Source organism: Ovis canadensis, chromosome 21 (assembly GCF_042477335.2).
Source record: "Ovis canadensis isolate MfBH-ARS-UI-01 breed Bighorn chromosome 21, ARS-UI_OviCan_v2, whole genome shotgun sequence".
Lineage (NCBI taxonomy): Eukaryota > Metazoa > Chordata > Mammalia > Artiodactyla > Bovidae > Ovis > Ovis canadensis.
In genome coordinates, this window is record NC_091265.1 from 48,001,063 (window position 1) to 48,027,156 (window position 26,094).

Genomic DNA, 26,094 nt, shown 5'->3' on the forward strand with positions numbered 1-26,094 from the left:
CACAAACATCATATTTGCATTCAATGTGCATATAGGTTATATCTTGCTTTGCAAGAAATAATCATTTTTAGGAGATCAGTTATTCAGTTTGTTGAATTAATTACAAATGACCCCACAGCTTTGCATTAACAAACGTCCAAAAGGCAATGGAAGGGAACCTGGAGTCAAAACTATGGCACACAGAGAAGTTCCCTGGAGGAAGACTTTCCCCACTTCAACATTTTGGGTAATCATGGTGGATGGATGGATGTCCTTTAATTATGAGTGTCTGCTGGATTTCCTGGGAGAAACCGTGACAAAAAGACAGAGGGACGAACACTTGGTTTCCAGGACATAAGTTTAATAATCTTAGTGTAAAAACATTTAGTTTACGCAGGGTCTGTACCTTTAGAACATGAAAACCACCCCTAGTTAAATCTTCAAGCTTCTTGGTCTCTTGAGGAAAAAATGGAGATTGGCCTAATGGTGGAATTTCCTGGTCTTAGCGGATTTACAACCAACGAAGCAGCAGCAGATGACCCAGGTCATAACTGTGCTGGCTGCACAGCAAATTCAATTATCCCAAATTCCGACACACCCCCCTCCTTCCTGTCCCTTTCCCCTTGCTTATCATAATCTTTCCTGGACCATCAACCCCCACTGGCTTGTCTGAGCCCAAGTTTAATCTCAGCAAACTCAGAGCTAGGAGAGGACATTTCATCGAGGGAGAAGGCCACATTCTTTTATTTTTTTCTTTCAACTGGAGTTTAGTTGCTTTACAATGTTGTACTAGTTTCTGCTGTACAGCAAAGTGAATCAGCCATACGCATCCATTTATCGCCTCTTTGTCACCACTGAGCATTGAGTAGAATTCCCTTTGCTATACAGCAGGTTCTCATTAGTTGTCTGTTTTATAATAGTAGTGTATATATGTCAATCCCAGTCTCCCAATTCAATTCATCCTAGTTCAGCCCCTTTCCCCCCTTGGTGTCCAAATATTTGTTCTCTATGTCTATTGCTCTTTCTGCTTTGCAACTAGGTTCATATGTACCATTTTTCTCGATTCCACATATATGCATTAATATAAATATTTGTTTTTCTCTTTCTGACTTACTTCCCTCCATATGACAGTCTCTAGGTCCACCCATGTCTCTGCAAACGGCAAAATTTCATTCCTTTTATGGCTGAGTAATATTTCATTGTATATACATACCACATCTTCTTTATCCATTCCTCTGTTGATGGACATTGAGTTTGAGTCCATGTCTTGGCTACTGTAAATAGTGCTTCAGTGAACACCGGGGTGTATGTATCTTTTGAAATGATAGTTTTCAGGTATATAACCAGAAGTAGGATGGGTGGGTCATATGGTAGCTCTATTTTTAGTTCTTTAAGGAACCTCCATACGATCTTCCATAGTGGCTGTATTGATTTTCATTCCAACCAACAGTGTAAGAGGTTTCCCTTTTCTCCACACCTTCTCCAGCATTTATTGTTTGCAGATTTTTTTGATGGTGGCCATTCTGACCAGTGTGAGGTGATACTTCATTATAGTTTGGATTTGTATTGCTTCCCTGGTGGCTCAGGGGCAAAGAATCCACCTGCCAATGCAGAAGACACGGGTTTGATCCCTGGGTCAAGAAGATCCCCTGGAGAAGGAACTGGCAACCCACTCCAGCATTCTTGCCTGGGAAATCCCAAGGACAAAGGCACCTGGTGGGCTACAGTCCATGGCATCGCAAAGAGTCAGACATGACTTAGTGACTAAATAACAGCAACAAATAGTGATGGTGAGTATCTTTTCACGTGCCTCTTGGCCATCTGTACATCAAGAAGGCCACATTCTTGATGTCAACCAATGACATCAGTGTAGCCCCAGCCTGACCCAACCAGCACAAAGATGACATATGTCAGTCCTGCCTACTCTTTCCAGCCATCTCCCAGGGTGAAGAAAGCATTAGGATACAAGAAGTGATTTTTCAGAATTTTACATGGGTCCCTTGACAGATGGAGGCCCTTACAAAGAAGGAACACTCTTGAAATGGTTTTATCTGCTGCAGTTCTAACACAGTCGTTCACAATCATCGTACCCTTGGTCTGCCCTTGCCTCTCCCCAGCCTGGCCACAAAGGGCTGAAGAGCATCTGTGTGTTGTTGAGACAGACTTCAGGGAAGGTGAGCTCTGTGCATTGTAAGAGGCAGGTGCTCACTTAGGCTTCCTGGAAAACTGGAAATTGACTGTAGAAAATCCACGGTGATGGGGGTGATGGGGACCTCCTAAAAGTGGAAAGACAGCCTCTTAGAGTTCCAACAAGAAAGTCACTGGGGTCCCATAGGTGTGAGAGAGACCATCCTACATCCCTATGACTAAGACGCCCTCCCCACATCTTCCCACCTGTCACCCCACTACCACAGGCCTCAACCTCTCCATTTAACCAAGTTGAAGTGTTTAAGAGAAGGACTTCCCTGGTGGTCCAGGGGTTAAGACTCCGCCTTCCAGCGCAGTGAGTGTAGGTTTGATCCCTGGTCAGAGAGCTAAGCTCCCACATGCCACAGGCTGTGGCCAAAAATTAAAAAACAAATGTTGTTTTTTTAAAAGGAGAGAGAGAATTTCATTTTTAAAAAATAATGTTTCAGAGAGAAGGTTTACCAAGCAAATTACCGTCACCTGACTCTGACCCTTCACGGTTCACTTGAAGTCTATGGATTGACTGTCCTCAGCTCAGGGCCCAAGGGTGGCAACAGGGAGGGGAAGGGGCACCTGTTTCAGCAGCCCAGACTTCCCCAAAGCAAGTGGGGGTATGGGCACAGTGGGCAACTGGATTGGCCAGCCTGGGCCATCCCTAACGCCACAGTGATGACGACCCGAGTGCAGGACGACCTCAAATAGCATCTCCCGTGGAAGGGATGCCAAGGCCCAGTGTCCAGGACTTATTTGATCTCCAATCTGTACCTCCCAAATCTTAAATTCTGTTCCAGAAACTCTAATACTGTCACATTACAAAAAGGGACTGCACCTCCACTGGGCCCAGACTGAACCATGGCATTTGGGGCTGGGAGGAACTAACACTGAGTGAGGTGTGCTGTTGATTATCATTTAAATTTTCATATCACCTCACAATACTCCATAAGATGGGCTTGAGCCTAATTCCCTCCTGAGGATTCAGAGTTCCGAAATTCATTTGTTAGTAGCTGGACTTGGACTCCTGCTGGGCCCACTACCTGAGACATCAGGAGTGTGCAGCACCTTCTGAGTCTTTTTGCGACTCATCTGCATAACTCACCTGACACCTGCAGGGGGGACCAGCTAGCCTGCAGGGAGAGCCTTCTCCACCTTAGGGGAGACACAGAGCACTTTATAGTTTTCAAAACACCTATTCACCAGCTGCTTTCTCCCTGTGCATTACTAAATATTTTGTCTGTTGATTTGTTTGTCTCTCCACACTGGAAGGGCTTCCCAGGTGGCTGGGTGATAAAAGAATCCACCTGCCAATGCAGGAGACGCGGGTTCCATCCCTGGGTCAGACATGGCAACCCACTCCAGTTTTCTTCTCTGGGAAATCCTGGGGACTGGGGAGCCTGAGGCGGGATGGGCTACAGCCTATGGGGTGGAAAAGTCAGGCATGATTTAATGACGGAGCCCACTAGCCTGCCACGCTGGAATGTCAGCTCCACGAGGGCAGGGTCTCTGTCTTTTGTTCCTTGCTGCACCACTGGGATCCCCTGGGTGATGGGCACGCATCTTTGTATGAGTGGCTGTCTGGACAGACCAGGCTCACTTAACACCTAAGTGTGGGAAGTCCCACAGCCACCTCAACCCTGAATCCTAATTTGACAAGTGAGATGCTCTTTGGGGGTGGAAGAGGAAGCTGCTCTCAGAGTTTCTAGACGTTTACCTCCCTAGTAACATTTGACCACCAAAGAAAGTCTGTAATTTGTTTTGAGAAAGGTCCCAGGAAGCCGTCCCCGCCCACACCGGGCAGCCCCATCCCCCTCCCCAGGGTGGAGAGCCAGGCCTGAGAGGAGCCCGCCACCTGGCAGCCTCACCCGGCTCTGGCCTGACCACCCAGGTCCACGGGCTCCCCCTCCCCTCACCCGGGGCCCCCACCCGGCCCCCCCTCCTGGCCGCTGTGAATCCAGCCCATTTACAATTCCCTTTGAAAAGGTCTCTGTTTGGGTGAGTTCCGTGGGCTCTGCCTAGAGAGCGGCAGATTATCTGAAAATAGGTGTTATTGATCACAACCAGGTGGTCTTTGTGGAAAGGGGTCCACTCGAACCAAAATAAATATTTGCCGCACAAAGAACAAGCCGGGCCCTGTTGCGGGCGGGGCGCTCCCGGCCCCTCCGGCCCCGCGGCCGCCGGGCGCGTCGGGCGCAAACCCGGATTGTGTTTCTGCAATTAGGAAGGGGCGCGCAGGGGGTGGCCGAAGGCTGCACAAAGGGCCCCGGTTCCCGTGCCAAAGGCTCGAGGCCGGGCCAGGCTGCAGGCCCCAAGCCTGCCCGAGCCTGGGAACTGTATTTTCTTTGGCTTTCTGGCGCACTCCTTATTATTTATTTCTTTTCCCTCTGTTTTATTTGTATTTTCAAGTTGCCGGTCGGGGCTGCATGCTGGCCATCCACCCCGCTGCCTTGGAGCGAGGCATGCAGACAGCTGGAGCCGCTCAGAGAGGAGCGGCCAAGGGCGCGGGTGCCAGGCTGCACCCCTGCCCAGTGGGGCCTCTGGGATCAGGCTGGACTCCGAGTCCCTCACCGGTCCCACCTCGTGTGACCTGGCAGTGATAATGTGGCTTTCTTGGAAAGACAATGGTGACTGGCGGTGAAACCTGGGGGACAGATCAGAAGGAAGCTGAAACCTCATCTGACCTTTAGTGGGTCCCTTCTCCCCATTTCTCTGGGCAAATGAGGTCCCTGCATCCTGCCCAGGGTCAGCATTGACATCCCCCGACCCCAACCAAGAGTGTTCCTCTGGGCTCTGAGTAGTCTTTACCTACATCTTCAGATCCCAAACCTCCCCTGCTTCTCAAGGTCAAGGGTGGATGGGTGGGTGAAGGTTAAAGTGAGCAGAGAGGGTCCCACTTCTTAGTGTAGGGAGATCAGAGCCTCAGGCCATAACCAGCATCTTGAAGAGGCTTTGGGGAAGGTGCCCCTGGCCATCCAGAGGGCATTGTCCAAAGCCAAGGGTGGAGGGCTGGAGACTGGAAAAGGTATGGGCCATAGGAGGCAGGAAAGGCCTAACTCAGGAATCTGGAAGGCAGATAGAACAGCTAGGGGCAGAAAAAGAGAGACAAGAGGATAACCTAAGGACATAGAAATAAGATGCAGTAAGGCTTTCCTGTTAAGGTCAGATCACAGGAGGGCAGGTTGCTGTTCTGACTGGGACCAGAAGGGGTCCAGAAAGAACTCCACAGCCATGGAGGTGGGTACAGACCTGTTGCCACCCTCCCGCTCAGCCACAGGCCCCTCCCTAACCCAAGCAGCCCCTTGTGTCAATGAAGGATACATCCCTGGGGGCTGCTGTTCAGCTGCTGCTGCTGCGTCGCTTCAGTCGTGTCCGACTCCGTGTGACCCCACAGACGGCAGCCCACCAGGCTCCGCCGTCCCTGGGATTCTCTAGGCAAGAACACTGGAGTGGGTTCAGCTAGTGGTCTGTTTGCTTGAGTGTGCTGTTAGTCACTCAGTCGTGTCCAACTCTTTGCGACCCCATGGGCTGTAGCCCACAAGGCTCTTCTGTCCATGGGATTCTCTGGGCAAGAATGCTGAGAGGGTGGGTTGCCATTTCCTTCACCAGGGAATCTTCATGACCCAGGGATCGAACCTGGGTCTCCTGCTTTGCAGGCAGATTCTTTATTGTCTGAGCCACCATGAGTGCTCCTATAGAATTTCGATATCATGGTGTCTGCTCCAGGGCATCTCTGTGTGTCTTTGATTCCCTCTGCTCCGCAGATCACAGCAAGGGCTGCCGTTGAAGCCAACGTGGCATCAGCATCAGTCCACAGACCAGCCCCTATAGAGCTAGGACTGCTTCCCAGGGCCTGGAGGACACACTGAGGGCCTCACCGTGCCTTGTGCTTCTTCGGCTTTTTCTCGGGAAGCCTTTTCCGAAGAAAATCCTGGTGACCTTTCCTGCTCCCCCTCCAAGCCTCAGGAGGACAGGCTAGTTACAAGTCCTCCCATCCCAGGATCAGACCCACTTAAGACTAGCGAGCAGGAATTACTGGTCAAGGTGGAGACCTCACCACGACTCAGCCACTGAGGCAAGGCAGTCTCCAGAATTGCAAGAAAAAGATGGCATAGTTGACATGTCTGATATTTGCAGTCACAGTTTCCAGTCTGTGAACAGGGGACAACCAGAAGCAGATTGTTTTAGAGCTAAAAAATAACCTCGAAGGACGTGTAATCTGTGGATTCTAGAACCCCAGTGTACAGGTGTTTGACATCACCTGGGGCATCTAAAAGTTCTGATTCCAGAGGTGGGCAGTGAGGTCCAATGATTCTGCACTTGTGTTTCTTTTTTTGACTGTGCTGGGTCTTCGCTGCTGTGTGCAGACTTCTCTAGTTGCAGGCTTAGTTGCCCTGAGGCACTCTGTATCTCAGTTCTCCGACCAGAGATCCCTGCATTGGAAGGCAGGGTGACAGCAGGGACCCTGGTGCATAGCATTTGCTGGTCTCCAGAGTATAAAGACTTTTACGTGGCCGATTTCAGGTGACCAGCGTGAAAGCTCTGAACTTGGAGCCGGGAAGAGATGCTCCCCATCAGCTCTTGTCACTTGGACCTCCCCTGAGACCTACAGCAATGAAGTGATGGCCCCTTGGGGCTGGAGTCAGGAGAGGAATGTGAATTCAGGCCTCTGCCCACAGCAGAGCCTGGCTGTCCCCTTAGTCAGCAGAAATCTTGACCACATAGCCCTGGGGTGAGCCTCACACCCTGGTGCCTTTGACCACAGCCAGAACGAAACCAGGAAGCAGAACAAGAAGCAAACAGTGTCGCCTCCTGCCTTTCCTTCCTCTTCACCTTGTGATGATGAAGTTCCTAAGAATGTGGGGTGGCCAGGGAAGAGTCTGAGTGCCCGACTCCTGGGGATCCTGTTCTTTGGGGGGAAAGCAAAAGAAGCAAGACAGTGATTCTGGGAAGTGTGGGTAGAGTCTCGCTAAAGATGGGAGCCGAATAGAAGGCACTTTGCCAGCTGGCTTCAGATGATTCTAACCAGGGCCTCAGAAGCACTGTTGGTGGTGTTGCGAGGTGGGGGCAGCAGAGTGATGTCATGCTGGGAGAGACAGGATGAAGAGAAGGGTATATATAGTTCATCTTTTCGCGCTTCCTTCAGAGCTGACATAGGAAAATAGCAGAGGGTCTTCCCTGGTGGTCCAGTGGTAAGAATCCGCCTTGCTATGCAGAGGACGCAGGTTCAGTCCCCGGTCAGGGAGCTGAGACCCCACCTGTCAAGGAGCAACTAAGCCGCGATCCAATAAAGAGTCTGTGCACCGCCCCAAAGACCCCAAGTGCTGCAGCTGAGACTTGATGTGGCCAAATAAGTAATTAAAAAAAAAAAAAAAAAAGAAAACAGAAATGAAGTTCAAATGGAAACTCCATGAAAGAACAAAAGAAGCAGTTGATGAGATTCTCCCAAACGCTGAAGGTTTGGCATTGGCTGTTTTTGGAGACGTTCACTTATATGAAGTTGGGTTTGTAATTGTTTAGGTGTCTGCTAGCTCTTCCTCGTTCAGAACTCTAGTTCCTAGAATCATGAAACTGTAGAGTTCATTCTAGAGATGAGCAAAACTGGAGGCCCAGAGAGGTAACAGAATTTGCCCACGATTGTACTGCCATCTATTCATTCAGCAGCAGCTTTAGAATTCAAATTTTCTAGATTGAGTCCAGGCCTAGGTCTTCACCTAGATCCCTAGACATTACAAGGTACTACACGGCTGAGAGACTGAACTGAACTGAACTGAACTGAACTGAACCTCTAAGTTACCCTTTTTCAGTAGAAGTATAGTTGATGTACAATATTATATAAGTTACAGGTATACAATAGAGTGCTTCACAGTTCTTACAGTTATGCTCCATCCTTGTGTGTGTGTGTGTGTGTATGTGTGTGTGTGTGTATGCTCAGTTGCTCAGTCATGTCCGACTCTTTCTGACACCCTGGACTATAGCCCTCCAAGCTCCAGGCTACCTCAATCTCCCACCCCTATCTGGCCCCTCCCCTCTCCCTCTCTCCGCTGGTAACCACTAGTTTCTTCTCTACATCTGTGAGTCTGCTTTTTCTGTTATATTCATTTGTTTATTGTCTGAGTTATCTTTTGTTTCAAATTATCATGAAAGAAATGCATGGCTACAATAGAAAATCTGTAGAATACAGAATATTAAAAAATGACAGTAAAAATGACCATTACGCTACCATCTAAAGAGGGTCAGACACACTTGCTACCACCTAGACAGTGGTCCTCAGCCTCACCGTATATTAGTGTCACCAGGAAAGCTTAGACAAATCACTGTGAAAGTGAAAAATGCTAATGCCCAAGGTGTACCCTTAAGGCCTTAAGTCAGAATCTAGGGGTTGGGGTGTCAAGAATTAGTATTTTTTGAAGCTCCCCACATGCTGCCAAGTGCCCCGGATTGAGGACCACTGGCCTTGAATATTCTCCTCCCGTATCTTTGCATAACTGGCTCCTTCCCTTTGGCCATTTCTCAGCATTGGCTTCTGGGAGAGGCCTTTGTCCCCACTCTGTTAAAGCCGCTTCTTCCCATCCAGTCATTCTCTATCCTGACTCTCTTGAATGTGCTCTGCGACCTGTATCATTATGCAGAATCTTCCTAAGGGAATGCATGTACTGTTCATTTTCCACTTACCTCCATTGGAAGGTAAGTCCCTAAAGGTGAGGACGTTGATCATCTTCCTCGCTGTGCATCCCACCCCACCCCCGACCCTCAAAGTCTCAGAACTTCGGGCCTTCTGAGCACATTTGGTGAATGAATGAGTGACTGAAGGATCTGCGGGTATTTCTGAGTCTTCCTGCATGTGTGTGTACACATATGTGTGTGTGCTAGTCCTGTCTGTCTCCTTGTGACCCCAGGGACTGTAGCCTGCCAGGTAAGACTACTGGAGTGGGTAGCCACTACCTCCTTCAGGGGATCTTCCCAACCCAGGGACTGAATTCCCATTTCTTCTGTCTCGTGCATTAGTAGGTGGAATCTTTACTACTAGCACCACTTGGGAAGCTGCAATGTATATATATGCAACATTATATATAAGTCCCATAAGTATGTGTGTGTATATATATATATGTCTCTATATGCAACAAAATTGTATGTTTTTAAAAAAGTATCTTAAGTCTAATTTTTTAAATTTAATGAATCAATTTTTATAAAATTTAATTTTATGATTTTTGATTTAAACTTCTTTCATGGGAGATTTTTGAGAGATTGTGTAAAATGATTACATTTGTTAAATGTGATTGGTAATGAGCGTGGTGTCACATCTGGGACTCTGGATGCATCCTTGGAGCACCCCCTCCCCTACCATGATCCTTCATCCACCTCCCATCACCTGACTAACTTTTCCTTACCACACAGGCTCCACCTTGGTGTCTGCTCCTCAGGCAGCTCTCCTTGGTGCCCCCGACAAGATTAGGATCCCCTGCGTCCGGTCTTTCCTTGGACAGCTGTGTCTCCTGTCTGCTGCCTCTGGACTCTGAGCTGCACGGTGCTCCAAGTGTGTTTTGTTCCAGCCGTTCCCCGGCTCTGCTGTGTGCCCAGATGTTTGTTGAAAGCAGCTAGTATCTCACCTTATTCTGGTCCACACAGCATCTCCCTGTTGTGGAACACTGAGGTCTTTCATCACTACAAATAATTCTGCGACAAATGTCTGTATATGCGTTTTTATGTCAGTTGAGCCATTAGATGCCTGCAGGAAAAATAATCTGGTAAAATAGAATCATGCTTTATAGTGAACACTGAAGATACCCATTGATCTCCACAGCCTTGTGTGGTTGGAGAGGGGGAGTGACTTGCCAAATTCATAGGAAAGCAACCAGAAGGGTCAGGATTGGACCCTGGAGACCAGAAAGCCATGAATTTGGACACAACTTGACCTGTGCTTGCATGGCTGGGTTGTTCCTACCTCCTAGTGTTGCTAAGAGGATTAAATGAGTAAACAGACATAGGTGTTTAGCATGTAGGTATATACCAAGCTCTGCCCTCACTGGCCTGGACCTTGGGCAGATACCTTGATCTCTTTGAGCCTTGGTCTTCTTATCTTTAAGATGGAGATAGTAATATTTTTTCAGCTTTATTGTAGAAAAAATGGAAAGCAACTGGACTCCAGGAGACTCTTCATAAATGATGACTTTCTCTTCTGGCACCATAACCTCTCTAGAGTTATAAACTTCTACTTTTATCACATTTATTTTTTCAAAGGCTTTCACAGTCGTTTTAACAGCCCAATAATGATTAGATGATCCAGATATTTTATGTCTCTCTGTTCAATGTGTAAACAACAAAATGGTTATTAAAGAGCTTTCTGGGTCGGCCAAAGCCCTCCCTCCACCGGCTAACTGTTGGAGGCCGACTTCACATTCACTTTTGTGATCTGGAAGTGGATGGCGCCACCTGCTGGCCAGAAGCACGTTGCACTAACTGGAAGGTACAGGCTTGCTTATAACTGACCCACTGACCTCCTGTGTATGCTCCCCTCCCTATAACCTTCCTCTCCAGGTAGGGCTGTAATAATACCTGTTTCTACTCCCCTGGCCACCTGGTGGAGTGTCTGAAACACAGGTGGAGTCAGAAACCTACACTTTCTGAGGTCCATCAAGACACACTGGACACACTATCTCCTCCCGTGACCCTCAGTCTCTCTACGTATGACTGGGTCGAGCAGGGTTTTCATAAGGTCTTTTCACCACTAAGCTTCTAGGATTTAGTGTGTCTGCAGTAGAAGCAGAAGCAGTGATGGGAGGAAGGGGAGCTATTTTGTCTCCGGTTAAGACCAAGAAAGCAAAGGGCAGTGGTGATGCTCATGCTAAAGGAGTAGGTCACTGTGTGAGACCAGCCACAGGGCCAGGCACACCTTACCTTCATCATCAGAATCATCACCTCGGCTGCAGCATCACTCAAGCTACCGTCTCCTGGGAGCCTGTATCAGGCTCTTTGCTGGATGCTTTACATACTATTTCATTGTGTATTATTTCATATAGTTGTCCTTACAGGGACCCTCTAAGGTGGGGGATCATGTAAATCAACTCTACTCCAGCGAAAATTTAAAAAAAAATTTTTAAGTGGTTCAGAAAGGTTAAGAACTAGTTTGTGGCTTCCAGGGTGACTCAGTGGTAAGGAATCTGCCTGCAATGCAAGAGATCTGAGTTTGATCCCTGGGTCAAGAAGATCTCCTGGAGGAGAAAATGGCAACCCACTCCAGTGTTCTTGCCTGGGAAATCCCCAAAACAGAGGAGCCTGGTGGGCTATAGTCCATGAGGTCACAAAGAGTCGGACACGACTGAATGACTCAACAACAACAAAGAACTAGTTTTAGACAACACAGCCAATGGGGAAAGCTGTGTTTGACCAAGCATGTCTGTCTTCCAAGCCTCTGAACTTCTCACTGGCCTTGCCGCCTTCACCTCTCCTCTTCATCACCTCTGTCTTTTCTTCCGTGCTATCAGCAGGGCATGTCCTTCAGAGGTGGCCCCGGGCTCGGGTGGGGTGTGGCCACCACTACAACGTGGGGAAGTGAGAGAGCCGTTGGGATCATGGCGGCCCCTCATTGCCACTCAGAGTGCAGCCAGAACCAGATGGGCCGGTAGTGCAGACCCTACTCATCAGTGGACCACTTACTTTTCACATCACCCTGTGAAGTGGACAAGCCACTCGCCTTCTCAGGCTGCTCAATGCCAAGTAGATGTATGTGGCTTCCTTGTCCCCAGGAAAGCAGTTAAAGGATGTGCCTGTCCAGGCCCCAGACTCACTCCCTCTGGTCCTGGTGAGTAGTCCCCTGACCTTGGCTTCCACCTTCCTGGTGAGCTTTCCTTCAAGAATGGTGACCCCCAGGCATGAGGAATATGGGTGACTTCAGGAAAGAGCCCTGAAGTGACTCGAAAGCAGAAGCCCAGGGCCCTCGCCCTTGCTTCCCCCTGCATCGCTAGTGACCTCAGCGTGTGGTCTCTGAGCAGGTTTTCCCCTCCTGGACAACGAATGCTGACACGTCCCTTCCCAGTCCCTGGAAGCTAATTTATGCCTCTAATTTCTCCACTCTACCCAGCACATCAACACCAGAGGCAGATTCCTAAAACACCCATGTAATCAGGTCACTGCCCCTCGAGGACTCCGGTGGTGGACTGGCAGAGCCAGGGTGCACATTTGGGTCACACGACGAGCCTTCTTTGACCGCACAGTAATGCTGCACTCCTGTACCTGTGCTGTGGCCATGGAAATAGTACGTCACTTCCCAGGGGCCCCAGACAACCGTGCCTCCTGCTCTGTTAGCCTGGGACATGTGCCCACCTGGTGCCCAGCTCTCTGTCCCGTCCTTTCCCTATTTTAAGTCTTACCCATCCAATAAGCTCAGGTCAGCTGCCATCTCCTCTGGGAAGCCTTCCCCGTTCTCTGTCTCCCTCGGCATGTTCTTTATACTTCATTGTAGCATCTTATTTATTTCATTCATTGAACTAAGTACCTATGCACAAAATTTCACATACAGTGATAGGTTCCATAACTTCCTACAGGGTCCCCTGGATCCTCATCAAAAGGTGATGACCCAGAAGCCCTGGGAACAATCCCCTCTTGTCCTAGCAGAGACCCCAGATTAGGTACTATGGGAGCAAGGCTCTTTGCTCTTGAGGACACCAGTTCTGACTTTTTCACCAACCAAAGATCTTGGGAGTTTTGATTCTTAAAGGGCTGTTCATCCAAGCAGATCAGCTTCCACTGAGAACTCTGGTTCCAAGAGACCAGCTCATTTCCAGGCAGCTGGAGGCACTCTGCAATGGAAGAAGAATGCAAAATGGGCACAGCCAGAATCTCTCTGGCACATAACAGCAGAGTAGGGGGCTCTGCAGCAAGATCCCAGCAAGTGCGGCAGAGCAGTGAAGGCAAGTGGTGGTGGGGGGGGGTGGGTGGGGAGGGTGTGGGTGGTGGTGGGAGAGCCCGCGGGAGCTGGTGTTATCTATTAGCAATGGCCCTTACACGATAATCTGCAGGATGAATTATTAAGTAAACCGTGTTTCTAGAATGCTACCTTTCTGTTTAAGAATGGGAGCGGGATATAGATATGTGTGTATTGCTTATATTTTTCAAAAAGAAACAGCAGCAGAATAAAAAAAAAAAGAATGGTTAGCTTGATATGAGGCAAGGAAAGGAGAAGCCACGGGAATAGAAATGAGTGTTCTAAACCCTGTTCCATGATTTTGAAACCATAGAACCGGTCTTTGCATGATTAATCAAAGAAAACAGTGAAAGCCATCTAGGAAAACAATGCGCAAGCTCTCCTCTCCAGAAATCAGCTTAGTCAGGGACTGCCCTGGAAGTCAATGGCACCCCACTCCAGTACTCTTGCCTGGAAAATCCATGGATGGAGGAGCCTGGTGGGTTGCGGTCCATGGGGTCGCTAAGAGTCCGACACGACTGAGCAACTTCACTTTTGCTTTTTACTTTCAAGCATTGGAGAAGGAAATGGCAACCCACTCCAGTGTTCTTGCCTGGAGAATCCCAGGGACAGTGGAGCCTGGTGGGCTGCTGTCTATGGGGTCGCACAGAGTCAGACACGACTGAAGTGACTTAGCAGCAGCAGCAGCGCTGGAAGTCCAGTGGGTGAGACTCTGCACTTCCAATGCAGGGGATGCAAGTTCCATCCCTGCTTGGGGAGCTAAGATCCTACAAACCATGCAGCCAAAAAAAGTGTTAAATAACAACAATAATAAATAGAAATAAGCTTGAACAAAAGGACCTAACTCTGTGTCAGATTGTTGCATGGCAACGCAGAGACAAGAACTCCCACAAGTGACTTTACAAGCACTTCACTGACTGTACATCCCCAGTAGGATATACTGTAAAGAATTTTTTAAATTCCCAATAATTATACATTCCATAATCAATAGTCTTATTGTTAGCAGTAATGTCAACACCATTTTTGGGAAACATAAGCATGTTTCCTAAGGCACAAAAATAAACTTTCTCCACATTCAGCACTTCTCCCATTTAGCTCTGGTCCCCAGGCTGGTTTAAGCCCCTCAGGATTCTTTATCCCAGTGATAGAAACCATCCTCGCATCCTTACCCTCGCATCCCCAGTGCCTGACTCACAAGAGGTCCTCAACAAACATCTGTTGGGTTGAAATGAAGTCCAGGGTACCAAGGTTCTACTCAAATTCCCCCAACTCATAGCCTGTGCCATGTTCAGGAGGTTTCTGGTCTTTGTCACAGCCCCACTCAACTCTCTGTGTCCTTTGGCCTTGAAGCATCAGGCAGCCAGGGGTCTAGCCTGAGTACCAGGGCTCCCAGCTTCAGACCCATGCTCCTACCCCACTATGCCACATCAGTAGTCATTTACTTCTTATAAAGAAATTTTTCCATCTATTATTTCATCTAATCCTCCCCCTAACCCTATTTCAAAGCTTGCTTTTACTTAAAAAGGAAACTGAGACTCGATGAAGCTAAGTCATTTGTCAAGGACCCTCTGCAAATGAATAATGTAGCTTGGTCAAAAATTCTTCGGACAGATGTAGGATGAAAGCCACCGTTACCCATGTTGTCTTGAGCAAATCATTCATTCATTCATTTACTGACTCAAAACCCCCTTACTGACTACATGAGGCAGTGTGTTGGTGCTATAGGTACACGGAGGTGAATACGGAATATAAACACTGCCCTCCAGGGGTATCCAAAGCTCCATTTCCCCATCGATCAAAATGAAAATATCAGTTTCTACCTCAAATGACGGATTACTGACAGACTGAAATAAACCAACATATATCTAGTTAGTACAGATACTTAGGGTGCACGTAGACCTAAAGAGATACCACTATTCCTAGAACACCCAAGTCCAGAGACGCTTGTTAAGCACCGGCTAGGGGCTCAATCCAGTGCCAAGCAATGTGGGATTTCTCCCAGAGCATGACACAGAACCAGAAATGGGTACTGACTATCCATGGGATCCAAGAAGATGTCTGGCAGTCCTGGCGAGTCCTCCCAGGGGATGACCCATGTCAGAGGATGTAGACTTGAGTGATTTTAAACCCATGGGCTTTCAAGACAGATGTGGGTTTGGGTCCCAGCACTGCCATTGACTAGCTAGTGACTCTGGACAAGTTCCTTACCTGGGCTGCCTCTTGTGGAAAACAGGGGAAATAATAGCACCTCACTGGATCATCGGGAAAATTAAGTTAGGTATGTAAGTAAGTGTTAGTCGCTCAGTCAGGTCTGACTCTTTGTGACCTCATGGACTGTGTAGCCTGCCAGGCTCCTCTGTCCATGGGATTTCCCAGGCAAGAATACTGGAGTGGGTAGCCATTTCCTTCTCCAGGGGATCTTCCCAACTGAGGGATCGAACCTGGGGCTCCTGCTTTGCTGGCAGACTCTTTTCCATCTGAGCCACCAGGGAAGACCAGATAGTGTGAACAAAGTGCTTTAAACGGAACCCCAGACATAGTAAGAACTCAGGAAGTAGCTCCGGTACTAAGCTTCTCCTACTGTAGCACAAGACAAACTTGGGGTTCCTCTCTCACCTGAAAAGACGCTTTGGCCTCAACAACACCCAGGGCTGTGGACGTTGCTTGAAAGGAGTTGTGGAAGGACCCACACCCGCCCTCACTGCGCCTCGCGCCCCCCCAACCTCAGCCCCCTTGCAACTCTCCCTCTCTGCAGGGCTCAGCTCCAAGGAGTCCAGCTGGGTGCATCTGGCTGGGGAGATTAAATTATTTTTGAATTCCTAACTGAATGTTCTTTTAATGGAAACTTAATGACAGGCATTGAAATAGATTTCCTCCATAACCCCTCCTCGTGTGGCGCCCCCCACGCCGCTCTGTGCAGCGCAAATTCCGATAACCTTTATTCCCTACCCCTGGACTTTTATCTCCCCAGTGACAAACAGCCCTTGCTGGACAGAAAGAGGAAATTCCAGTCATTGTTCTCAAACTTCTGGCTTCCAAAATAAAAAGCTCTATCTCCCCTGTCAAGCTTTGATTGACATGCACTTCCTGGAATGGGGAGGACAACGGCCGGGGGGCGGGGCCAAGGCCTTATTTGCATTCTGATCATCTGAGCGCAGGAGACACGACCCCGTGCTAGTCACAGTCACCCTGTCGAGGACCCATCTCCCGTTTCATGCAAAATCTCCAAGGAAGACACCTCCTCAACTGTCCCCGTGATCCACCAGGGAAGTGCTCTGCTGTCCATGGAAACAGGCCAAGCATCTCGCTCTTTAAATTTGGCAACTTGGAGAGGAACTTCTCCTTCCACCTTTTCTCTCTTGAAGAATAAAATTTTAGACAGTCCCCCACATCTTAACTCTAAATATTGGAGCTTGAACCACCCTAAGACCTGGAAGGTTAAACCAGGATCAGACTCTGCAAGTCAAAACCACAGGGCAGCAGAGCTAAGCAGGCCATTCAGGGGGAATCAGTCCCCACCCCCCACCTCCCAATAAAACACTTTGAATATGGTGATGCACCATGCGGTTCAGTTTTTCTCGAAAGGACTAAGAAATGTTGAATACCTTTTAAAATGGATAAATCAGTGAATTGAATCATAGAGCACGCCTGGAGCAATAGCAGTCCCTGTATGTTCAGGCCTTGCCGGGAACCCTGCTACCACCTTGGAATAAAAGTTTAATGCCTTTAACACTGGCATTAAACTATGGGCAAGTTGGCTCTCTGGAACATTCTGTCTCCTATTCATTTTATTTACTCGCTGGGTTCCTGTGCCTGTCATAACTCTCTCTCTTCGTATGTCCATGATTCTTAGGCTGCTTTGGGGTTCCAGCCACCCCTTAGGTGCCTTCAGGGACTTATTTCATCTGGGTGTAAGTATGTCAACTGTTGCTAAAGATTAAATGTGATTACAATGGTGGCTCAGCAGTAAAGAATCCAGCTGCCAATGCAAGAAATGTGGAAGGAGCTGTGGGTTTGATCCTTAGGTCAGGCAGATCCCCTGGAGGAGGAAATGGCTTCTCACTCCAGTATTCGTGCCTGGAGAATCCCATGGACAAAGGAGCTTGGTGGGCTACAGTCCATGGGGTTGTAAGAGTCGGACAAAACTTAACAACTAAACAACAATGACCACAACAAAAGTTTCTATGGGAATTTGCATTAAAAAGTAGACTTCAAGTGGTAGAATGCCTTAATCCTAAGGAAGGAGTCCTTGGAAGCAGACAGTCTTCCATCAAATAACCTGGAAAGAAAGGTCATTCGCAAAGGTTCTGGTGGTTCTGCTCTTTTAGCAATCGAGAGGAATGGATCGCCTATGATGACCTATTGATTGCCTATTCACCACCAGCATCCCCTAGCATCTGCTAAGGAGCAGAACAGACGCTCCAATCTACAGAAACACTGGAGTCATAAACCTTCATAGCAATGGATCAGCAGAGAATTCTAGCTTCCTCGAGCTTGTTATACCTGATTTCCTTTTGCTCTGTCAGCAGATTACATGGCAACACCAACACGCCTACAGTCACAGAGTGATGGACCAGTAGGGTCCACCATTATAGCCACAGACAAAGCGCACAACTCTGAACCCAGCGGATTCCTCACTCGTCTTCGTCAGAAGGACCAGAGACTGTGTATGCATCCGTACAATCTCCACCCCAGGCCTGGGTAAACCTCGTCATCAGTACCTGCAACTGTGTGCCAAGACTCACATGGAGAGTTTTGAGGGGCCACTAGGGAAGGGGGCATGTCTGCACCCAAGGTCATGTCCTGGGGATGCTGGAGACAAGACAACAGGCCACCCCTCATGCCTCCCGGGAGAAAGCCCACCCTGCCCAAGAAGACTGTCACTGGTTGGTCTTTCACACTAATGCACAATGACTGACACTTGGGGAAAGGACGTCACAGCCTCAGAGATTTAATATGTTAATCAACACACTGAAAACATTTTGATGCCTATGCAGTTTTGGGTACCGTCCTCTCCAGAATACATTCAAAATAATGTGGGGGGTGGGGAACTGAACAAGACATTCACAGTTAAATCCCCTCCTTCAGAGCAAAATAAAATACTTCTCTGTCCATGGAATTCTCCGGTATTCTTGCCTGGAGAATTCCATGGACAGAGGAGTCTGGCGGGCTACAGTCCATGGAGTTGCAAAGTGTTGGACCCAGACTGAGCGACTAACACACACATAATATAAGGATATCACAGTGGTCTCTTTGAGGAAGAATGTGGTGTTGGCTCTCAGAGGCAGGAAGACCTAGCATTTTTCTTATGGGGAAGTCACCTCCCATTCCCTACTGTTCCACGCTTCTCCTTTAGAAACAGCATTTCAGTTACAAACCCTCAGGCAAAAAACATAAGACATATTTTTTCTCGGAAGCATTAGCAGTGTTTTCCATTCTAAATTGCCTTTCCACTGTCAGACTCCTCATTGCCTTCTTGGAAAATCAGGAAGTACTGTTTTAACAGATTTGAAGCCAGCCCCTTCTCCCATCAAACACAAATGGGAAGAAATATCAAACCTATTTTCAAACCAAGCATCCTTTCTTACAGGAGAGTGTTCATTGAGATCCTAGAGTGGTGCTTTAGCTTCTGTCTAGAAGTACATGGGCCAAAACGCTGGCTTCACTGCAGGATGTCAGGATGCCGTGGAGCAGGCTGTGTCCCACACTCCTCTCCTCACTGGGTACCTACAGATGTGGGGTCCATGGACTGGGTCTTCCTTGCTCTGGGAAAGCAGCATGACCCAGACTAATACAAAAGCTCCAACAACAAGGGCTGGAGAAGATCAGAGCTTCACAAATGTTCACTGGGCATCCGTCTTTTCTCACTGTCATTGATTGGTTCATCTCCCCCAACTCAGGAGGCAACTTTTCCTTTAATAAGAGCCAATGTTAAAATAAAAGTGATTTCCTTCTTATCAGTAGAATCAAAGTAAGAATATAGTTTCCCCCTGATCCTCAATAAAGTTCATAATTGCTTTAGGGAGACTCTTAAAAAGATCTCATTTGGCCTGTCCATGAGGCTTTCAATGATTCTTGTCTGTGCCAATCAACACTGCATGTTTTCAAATAATCCTATTGGAGAGTTTATTTGAGCTCCTATGGCTCCCATCCTGGAACCCACGCTCATACTCTTTCTTGGGAGATCCCATGGACAGAGGAGCCTGGAGGGCTCTGCACAGAGTTGGGCACGACTGAGGAACTGAGCACATGGCTCCCATATTTCAATTTCCTGTAAATCCATCTCACGTTCTCATGCAATTAACTTGTAGAGCTGTGTGTCTTGCAGGATCATGGTTTTGGGGCTCAGGGCATTGTTCAGGGAGACTTTAAAGGTTCTCCTCCTCTGTCATACCCCAAATTGTTGATTGTTTCATAATGTTTCTAGTTAACTAGGTATCTTCAAGATTTCTCTCTACTCCTGTTGAAAACTCAGTGTTACATTTTGGTGTCGTCTGTTTCGTTGACTTCTGACAAGACGAAGTTGGGGTTGTCATAGCCTCTTTTCACCTTGGCTCGAGCGTCTTTCTCATTATAAAGGCACATGGCGCAGTGAGGCGTCTCCACTTCCACAGTCTTGCTAAAGTTATGGAAGTCTACTCGGTATTTCCCTTCCTTGGTCTTGGACACTATGGGAGCAAAACGGTAACCCCAGAGCACCTCTTCTGGGACATAGGATGTCCGGACTTGGCAGGTGGCACTGGTTGCCTCCACCGTGCCATCTAAAAACACCACTAGCTCAAAGTCCTGCTGGGGAAGGGTTTCTGCTGCCATGTGGAAGAAGGGGCTGGTGTGATCAATGACATGGTAAATTGTCAGTGGGGAGATGAAGAATAAATTTTCATTCCCTGCGTCAACGACAAAGTTGATATTGATCTGGTCCAAAATGATGGTCTCTCCTTCGGGAGTGATGGTGGTCCTCAGAAGCTTTCCGTATATGTGACTGCCAATGAGGAGGCTCTTCCGAAGATTAGCCACTCGGATCAGGAGACAGAGCTTCCCACCCCGCTTGCTGATCACTGCATTCTTGCTGAAAGTAATGGTCTTGGCACGTTTTTTGGGTCTGGAGATCTTGGCTAAAATAGCACCACACATGAAAGAATTGATGATGACTCCAAGTATAGACTGGAAGATGAGCAGAAAAATGGCAGTGCCACACTGTTCCGTCACACACCGGAATCCGTAGCCAATGGTCACTTGTGTTTCCAGAGAAAACAGAAAAGCTGAGGTCAGGCCATTAATGTGTTCCACACAAGGGGTGTGGTTGGCAGGGGGATGGAACTCAGGGAGGTCTTTGTGGATGTAGGCAACCACGTACCAGAGGAGGCCAAAGAAGAACCAGCTGCCCAAGAAGGCTGTGATGAAGATGGTCATTTTGTATCTCCACTTGAGGTCCAGCACGGTCGTCCATATGTCCACAAAGAATATCAGCCTCGACTGTGCCTCCACGTTGCCAAATTCAATGTTGCACCTTCCATCTTTGGAGACCAGCCTCGCTCTCCGCCGAGTACACCCAAAAAAGCGAGTGAAAAACCATTTCCGAAGATGCTTGAACATTCTTTCTGTCAACACACTGATCTGAAAACACATCAGAGAAAGACAAAACAGGAGAAAATTATGTGTATTGCACTAATGAGCTAAGTGACTCACATGAAGAGCTGTCTATGAAAAGGCCATTCAGTACAATCTGTGTGACTGATCACTTGGGCAACCTGACAACTTTATTCTGGATCCCACAATGTTATTTCCAGTAAAAACTCTCTACTATAAGACCATATGGCTTAAAGATAAAGAGGAAAGCTAATTACAGGGAGATAGACATGTAGAGTAACCTAAGAGAATATATATCCATGTGTTTTCTGACCTTAGTCACGCCCAACTTTAAAAATGTTTCTTATAACACAGACATACAGAACAGACTTGTGGTTGCCAAGGGGATGGGAGGTGGGGGAAAGATGGAGAGGGAGTTTGGGGTTAGCAGATGCAAACTAGTATATATTGGATGGATAAGCAACAAGGTCCTACTGTATAGCACAGGGAACTATTCAATGTCTTGGGATAAACCATAATGGCATAGAAAATAAAAAAGAATCCATCTATCTATCTATCTATCTATATATATGTATAACTGAATTACTTTTCTGTTAAATAAATATAAATTAACACAACATTGTAAGTAAACTACTTCAATAAAATAAAATTTTTAAAATGTTTATGATAACAAATTATGACCTGTACTCTGATTTATTTGATAGTATTCTTTAAACTGAGTCTTCTTTTTTCTTTAATAAATTTAGTCTTAAGCCAAGGAAAAATATCTGTGACAGCAGAAACTTGATACACTATTTACATTTTTGGTTCATATATAGAAACAAATAACTATGGGGAAAAGTTTCACAACATATTGCCTAAATCACCTTGTAGCTAGAGAAATTATAATCCAGTTCAGTTCTCTCATTTATCTAATGAAGGAATTGAGAAAATTTCAGTGACATATCCAAAGTCAGGTACCCTAGCAAAAACGAACACAGCATTGTAAGTCAACTAGAATTCAATCAAAATCAAAAACAGCACCAAAGTCAGGAACCTGACCAGTGGTGGGATGACAACCAGAACATGAGTTTCTCTGCTTCCCGGTCAGAGGAATCTCTACTTCACTTGTGTCTCAGTTATTACTTTGTTTATATTCTAAAGTGAGATTCCTCTGGAACATTTTAACACAAGCTTTGGTCAACTTCCTTATTTTGTGCTCAACATTATTTGAAACAGAGTTCCTCAGCACTGTTTAGTCAAGTCCTATCATAAGATCTGAGACGTTTTCTCCATGGATCGCAAGCCTGGGATGCCAAGATTCCCAAAGGGAATAGTAAGAAGGTCACTGTCAGTGTCTCCCACTTTCTCCCCTGCTCCCAAGCTGACCGACAGAGCACTGTGACTTAATGACTCCTACATAAGGTAGAACCATGTTTTATTCACTCCTCTATCCTAGCTGTTAGCACAGACCATGGCGGCTTACTATTTATTCAATCAGCATCAATGGAATCATTCCGTGAATGAATTAAGAGCTTTAAAATACTACGTGGGCAAAGGTCTCATTAAAAACATAATTGTAGCTTCCATTTTACAGCATAGCACTGAAGGGATTTCCCCCAAACAGCCAACACGGCTCAATATCCCAGGGTCATAACACTAGACAGCCCCCTCCCCTAGGTGTGCCCACCCCACTCCCAAGGTGTGCCTGTTGTGGTTAGCAGTGTCTTCGTGGTATTTTTAATCAAATGCAAACACGTTTCTAAAATAGATTTCAAAATCCCCCTTCAAAAATGTGTTTATTCATACAAACTAGGAAGCGAAACCAACTTAGTGATAAAAGTTAAACAAAAGTGATATTCTACCACATCTTGCCCATGGCCTTCAACCATGTGAAAACACAAGAAGACCCCAAGTAAAAGTGGTAAAGAGAAAAAAACAAATATATATAAATAAAAGAAAATATTACCAGGAGAGCAGACAGAAGTTCACTCTCTTTTGAGGGCCCTGCTCTCATCCCACCCAATATTCACTGACCTCAAGCCCCCAAAGAGTCCCAAGTGCATGGTCCCAAGAGTAACTCAGCCAGGGAAATGGTCTCTTTCTTCCTCAATCCTTCCCTTTCTCTGCACATATCTCATCTAATTTTGCTTCTATCCACTGGGGACTTTCTCCCTTTCCCTGGTTTGTGGAAGCTCAGACTGTGTCCAAAAGCTCTTCATAGGGTGAAGTAAAGTGAAGAGAAGTCACTCAGTGGTGTCTGACTCTTTGCGACCCCATGGATGGTAGCCTACCAGGCTACGGGTCCATGGGATTTTCCAGGCAAGAATACTGGAGTGGGCTGCCATTTCCTTCTTCAGGGGATCTTCCCAACCCAGGGATTGAACCTGGATGTCCTGCATTGCAGACAGATGCTTTACCATCTGAGATCTCATCTAAAACAATAACTTCTTTTAAAGTCAACATTCATCAGTCGAATCCACAGCCTCTTTGTCATGCATTATAATTCCAGCGGTAGCTCCTAACACACCAATCTCTAGGTTTTTGTGCCTGACCATTCTTGTCCTCCCGGTCCACCTAAATTCATTTTAATTTTGATGAGAGTATTTCTGTAGAGTGAGTGAATCCCCCTTGATTACTCTCTCAGATAAGTTGGGGTTTCCATGCTTGCCCTCCTAAGAAAATATTATCTGCCTGGCCATGCAAAGAGCCAGACAAAAAGCGACCAGCTTAAAAAGCTTTCCCCACATGGCCGGCACTTACCAACATCATCTTAAACATATTCCGTCCCGAAACGTCCACGGCAGAAAATAGCAAGGAAAAAGTTTTGGGAGTTGGTCTCCATAAGCAGGCTGATTTCTTCTAAACCCAGCTTAATTTATTGTACGCTTTGGCCAGTGAACTGATGATACTTTGTTTTAGCCTTAAAACGTTAATTTGATAGTGGAGTTGTGTGATTTAAACTAAGGCAATTGGTTGTTCTCAGGCCAAGTCCCAAGCTGGGTATGTGTTTTTTTTCCAGACATCACATGGCTTGAATACCGTCATGCTAAGACATGACAAGCTGCCAGCTAAGGTCCTTGAGCAGCAGGCATGGATTCTGTTCCAGCATTTCCCTCTTCTCCTTTGCCACCCTCTGTAGCCCTCTTGCTCTTTCTCCTAGCTTGTGCCTGATGCCTTTCACCAGAAACAATCAGTTATTGTCAATCTCCCAGCCTATCTCAGAAACACACTGGGATACTGAGATTTCCAAGTGTTCACACACATACAGGCGGATAATATAGACAAAGATAAGTACAGATTTGTAAGACAAAAATAAGATCACACCAGGAAGCAACAAGATACCCCATTAATCTCTCTACACAATGTTCACTGTTATGTAAGAAACTGAGATTTACAAGCAGCCTTTATTGTTGAATTGATCTTATAAAATCTGGCATTTGCCGAAAGTAGTTTGTATATGCACTGAGTTAGTCAATGCTGTTGATTTATGTATTCAAACAGTAAGAGGAATTATACCTAGAGAATGTGAGAATACAGGATAAAGTCTTCCTCTGACCAAGCCCATCTTTCTCATGGCAGACTCATTATACACAGCCCACATCCTCCTTTGCGTAGACAATGACATTTAATCCCACCCTAGACAGAAACCAATATGTGTTTTTTAAACTACTGAGTTTTTAGAGATTGGCCCCAGATTATGTCACATGCACAGTTTCTAGGTTACTTTCTAATAAATCAGTAAATCTTAATAGCAAGCATAGGGCTGTCCATTAGCTAATGTTTACCAAGGTCTTCTTAATGGCCTGGCAAAGCAAGTGGATTATATTATTGCCATTTTTTTTTCTTCAGGGCTCCAGCATTCTTTTTTGGTCAACAGTGCATTCTTAAAAAACAGACTTTGTGTGAACTTTCCAAACCTTGAGTGTATGCTCATTGTGTAGGATTTCAAAAACAAACAGAAATCTGTTCTTGTTCTCAAGGAGCTCACAATCGAAGGGGGAAGTAAGCTCAGTAAATGAGCAATTATAAGGTCATGTGGTTTGTATAATACCAGAGGGCTCATCTCTGCTTGAAGGGCTCTACTAGATGGGCATCCACGCCCTGCGAAAATACCTCAACCAACAGAAAACTCACTTTTGTGTCCATTAATTGGTTTATCTGACCAAAGTCCCTCTAGTCAAAGCTATGGTTTTTCTAGTAGACATGTACAGCTGTGAGTTGGACCATAAAGAAGGCTGAGCGCTGAAGAACTGATGCTTTTGAACTGTGGTGCTGGAGGAGACTCTTGAGAGTCTTGGACTGCAAGGAGAGCAAACCAGTGAATCCTAAAAGAATCAACCCTGAATATTAATTGGGAGGACTGATGCTGAAACTGAAGCTCCAGTACTTGGGCCACCTGATGGGAAGAGCTATCTCATTGGAAAAGACCCTGATGCTGGGAAAGATTGAAGGCAGGAGGAGAAGGGAGTGACAGAGGATGAGTTGGTTGGATGGCATCACTGATTCAATGGACATGAGTCTGAGCAAACTCTGGGAGACAGTGAAGGCCACGGAAGCCTGGCATAATGCAGTCCATGGGGTCGCAAACAGTCGGATGCGACTGAGCAACTGGACAACAACGAAGCAGCAGGGATGTGTGGATTCTAACATGTGTCCCAGACAATCCTTTACCAAATAGGTACAGTGCCTGTCATCCGGAAGAAGCTTCTAGTCGAGGTGGGAGATACAAATGAGCTGATAAACCATCAAAAACAGTATGATACCTGCCAGGGTAGCAGATGTTCTGGGAGCATCTTATTTGAAGGGCAGAGAAGTGCCATGGAGACCCAAAGCCTGGACAAGGCATTACAGTCACACATAGTAGGAACTCTATATTCATTGGATGGTACTCAGTCAGCTAGACAATGCATGCAAAAGTGATGAACGTGCCATCACTCACATGGTTCCCCTTCCAACCATACTTTGGAAGAGACATTTCTGTGCGCTGTAACTGCAGTTGTGTTTGTGACCAGGGCAGGGGCACAGAGGAACTGAAAGAATTGCTGGGTACATAGGTGACAGAGCGCTGGGGGAGACACCTGGCTGGCCAACAGCAAGGGCCAGTGCGCTCAGCGCCTGTGTGCCTTGCGAGATATTCTCGTCTAGACCCAGAGGAGAGACTGATACCAAGAACTCTGATCTAGTTCTGCCTCAAGGACCACTCATGATATTTCTAAATAAGTGTCATTCTCTTCTGGGGAACAACCCTGCAAGTTCTTGAAGATAAACACTTTTTCCTCCTGCATCTCCTTTTCTCCATAGAAACGCAGGCTTCATTTGCATACAACACCCCTGGTCACCAAACCCCTCTGCCTTCTAAGTGAGGTGCCTGCATTCTGGGCTCCTGGATGACAATTAAAGAGCCAGGACCCAGGCTGTTCTTTTGCAGGCAACCCCCTAAG

The 26,094-nt window shown here is 46.8% G+C and overlaps 1 protein-coding gene and 1 long non-coding RNA gene across 2 annotated transcripts in view; both read right to left on the minus strand.

Annotated features, from left to right (window-relative positions):
• Positions 1-319: 319 nt before the first annotated feature.
• LOC138426739 (uncharacterized) lies at positions 320-12,204 on the minus strand. The gene is made up of 2 exons (XR_011251735.1): positions 9,549-12,204; positions 320-2,255 (listed from the first exon to the last, which is right to left on the minus strand). It is a non-coding gene; the product is annotated as an uncharacterized lncRNA (long non-coding RNA).
• A 5,812-nt stretch (positions 12,205-18,016) lies between these two features.
• Positions 18,017-26,094, minus strand: part of KCNJ1 (potassium inwardly rectifying channel subfamily J member 1) — a 34,565-nt gene continuing 26,487 nt past the window's right edge. The window contains exon 3 of the mRNA XM_069565472.1: positions 18,017-20,698. Within this exon, the coding sequence (XP_069421573.1) occupies positions 19,559-20,677 (1,119 nt within the window). The 5' untranslated portion in view covers positions 20,678-20,698 and the 3' untranslated portion in view covers positions 18,017-19,558. The remainder of the gene's footprint in view (positions 20,699-26,094) is intronic.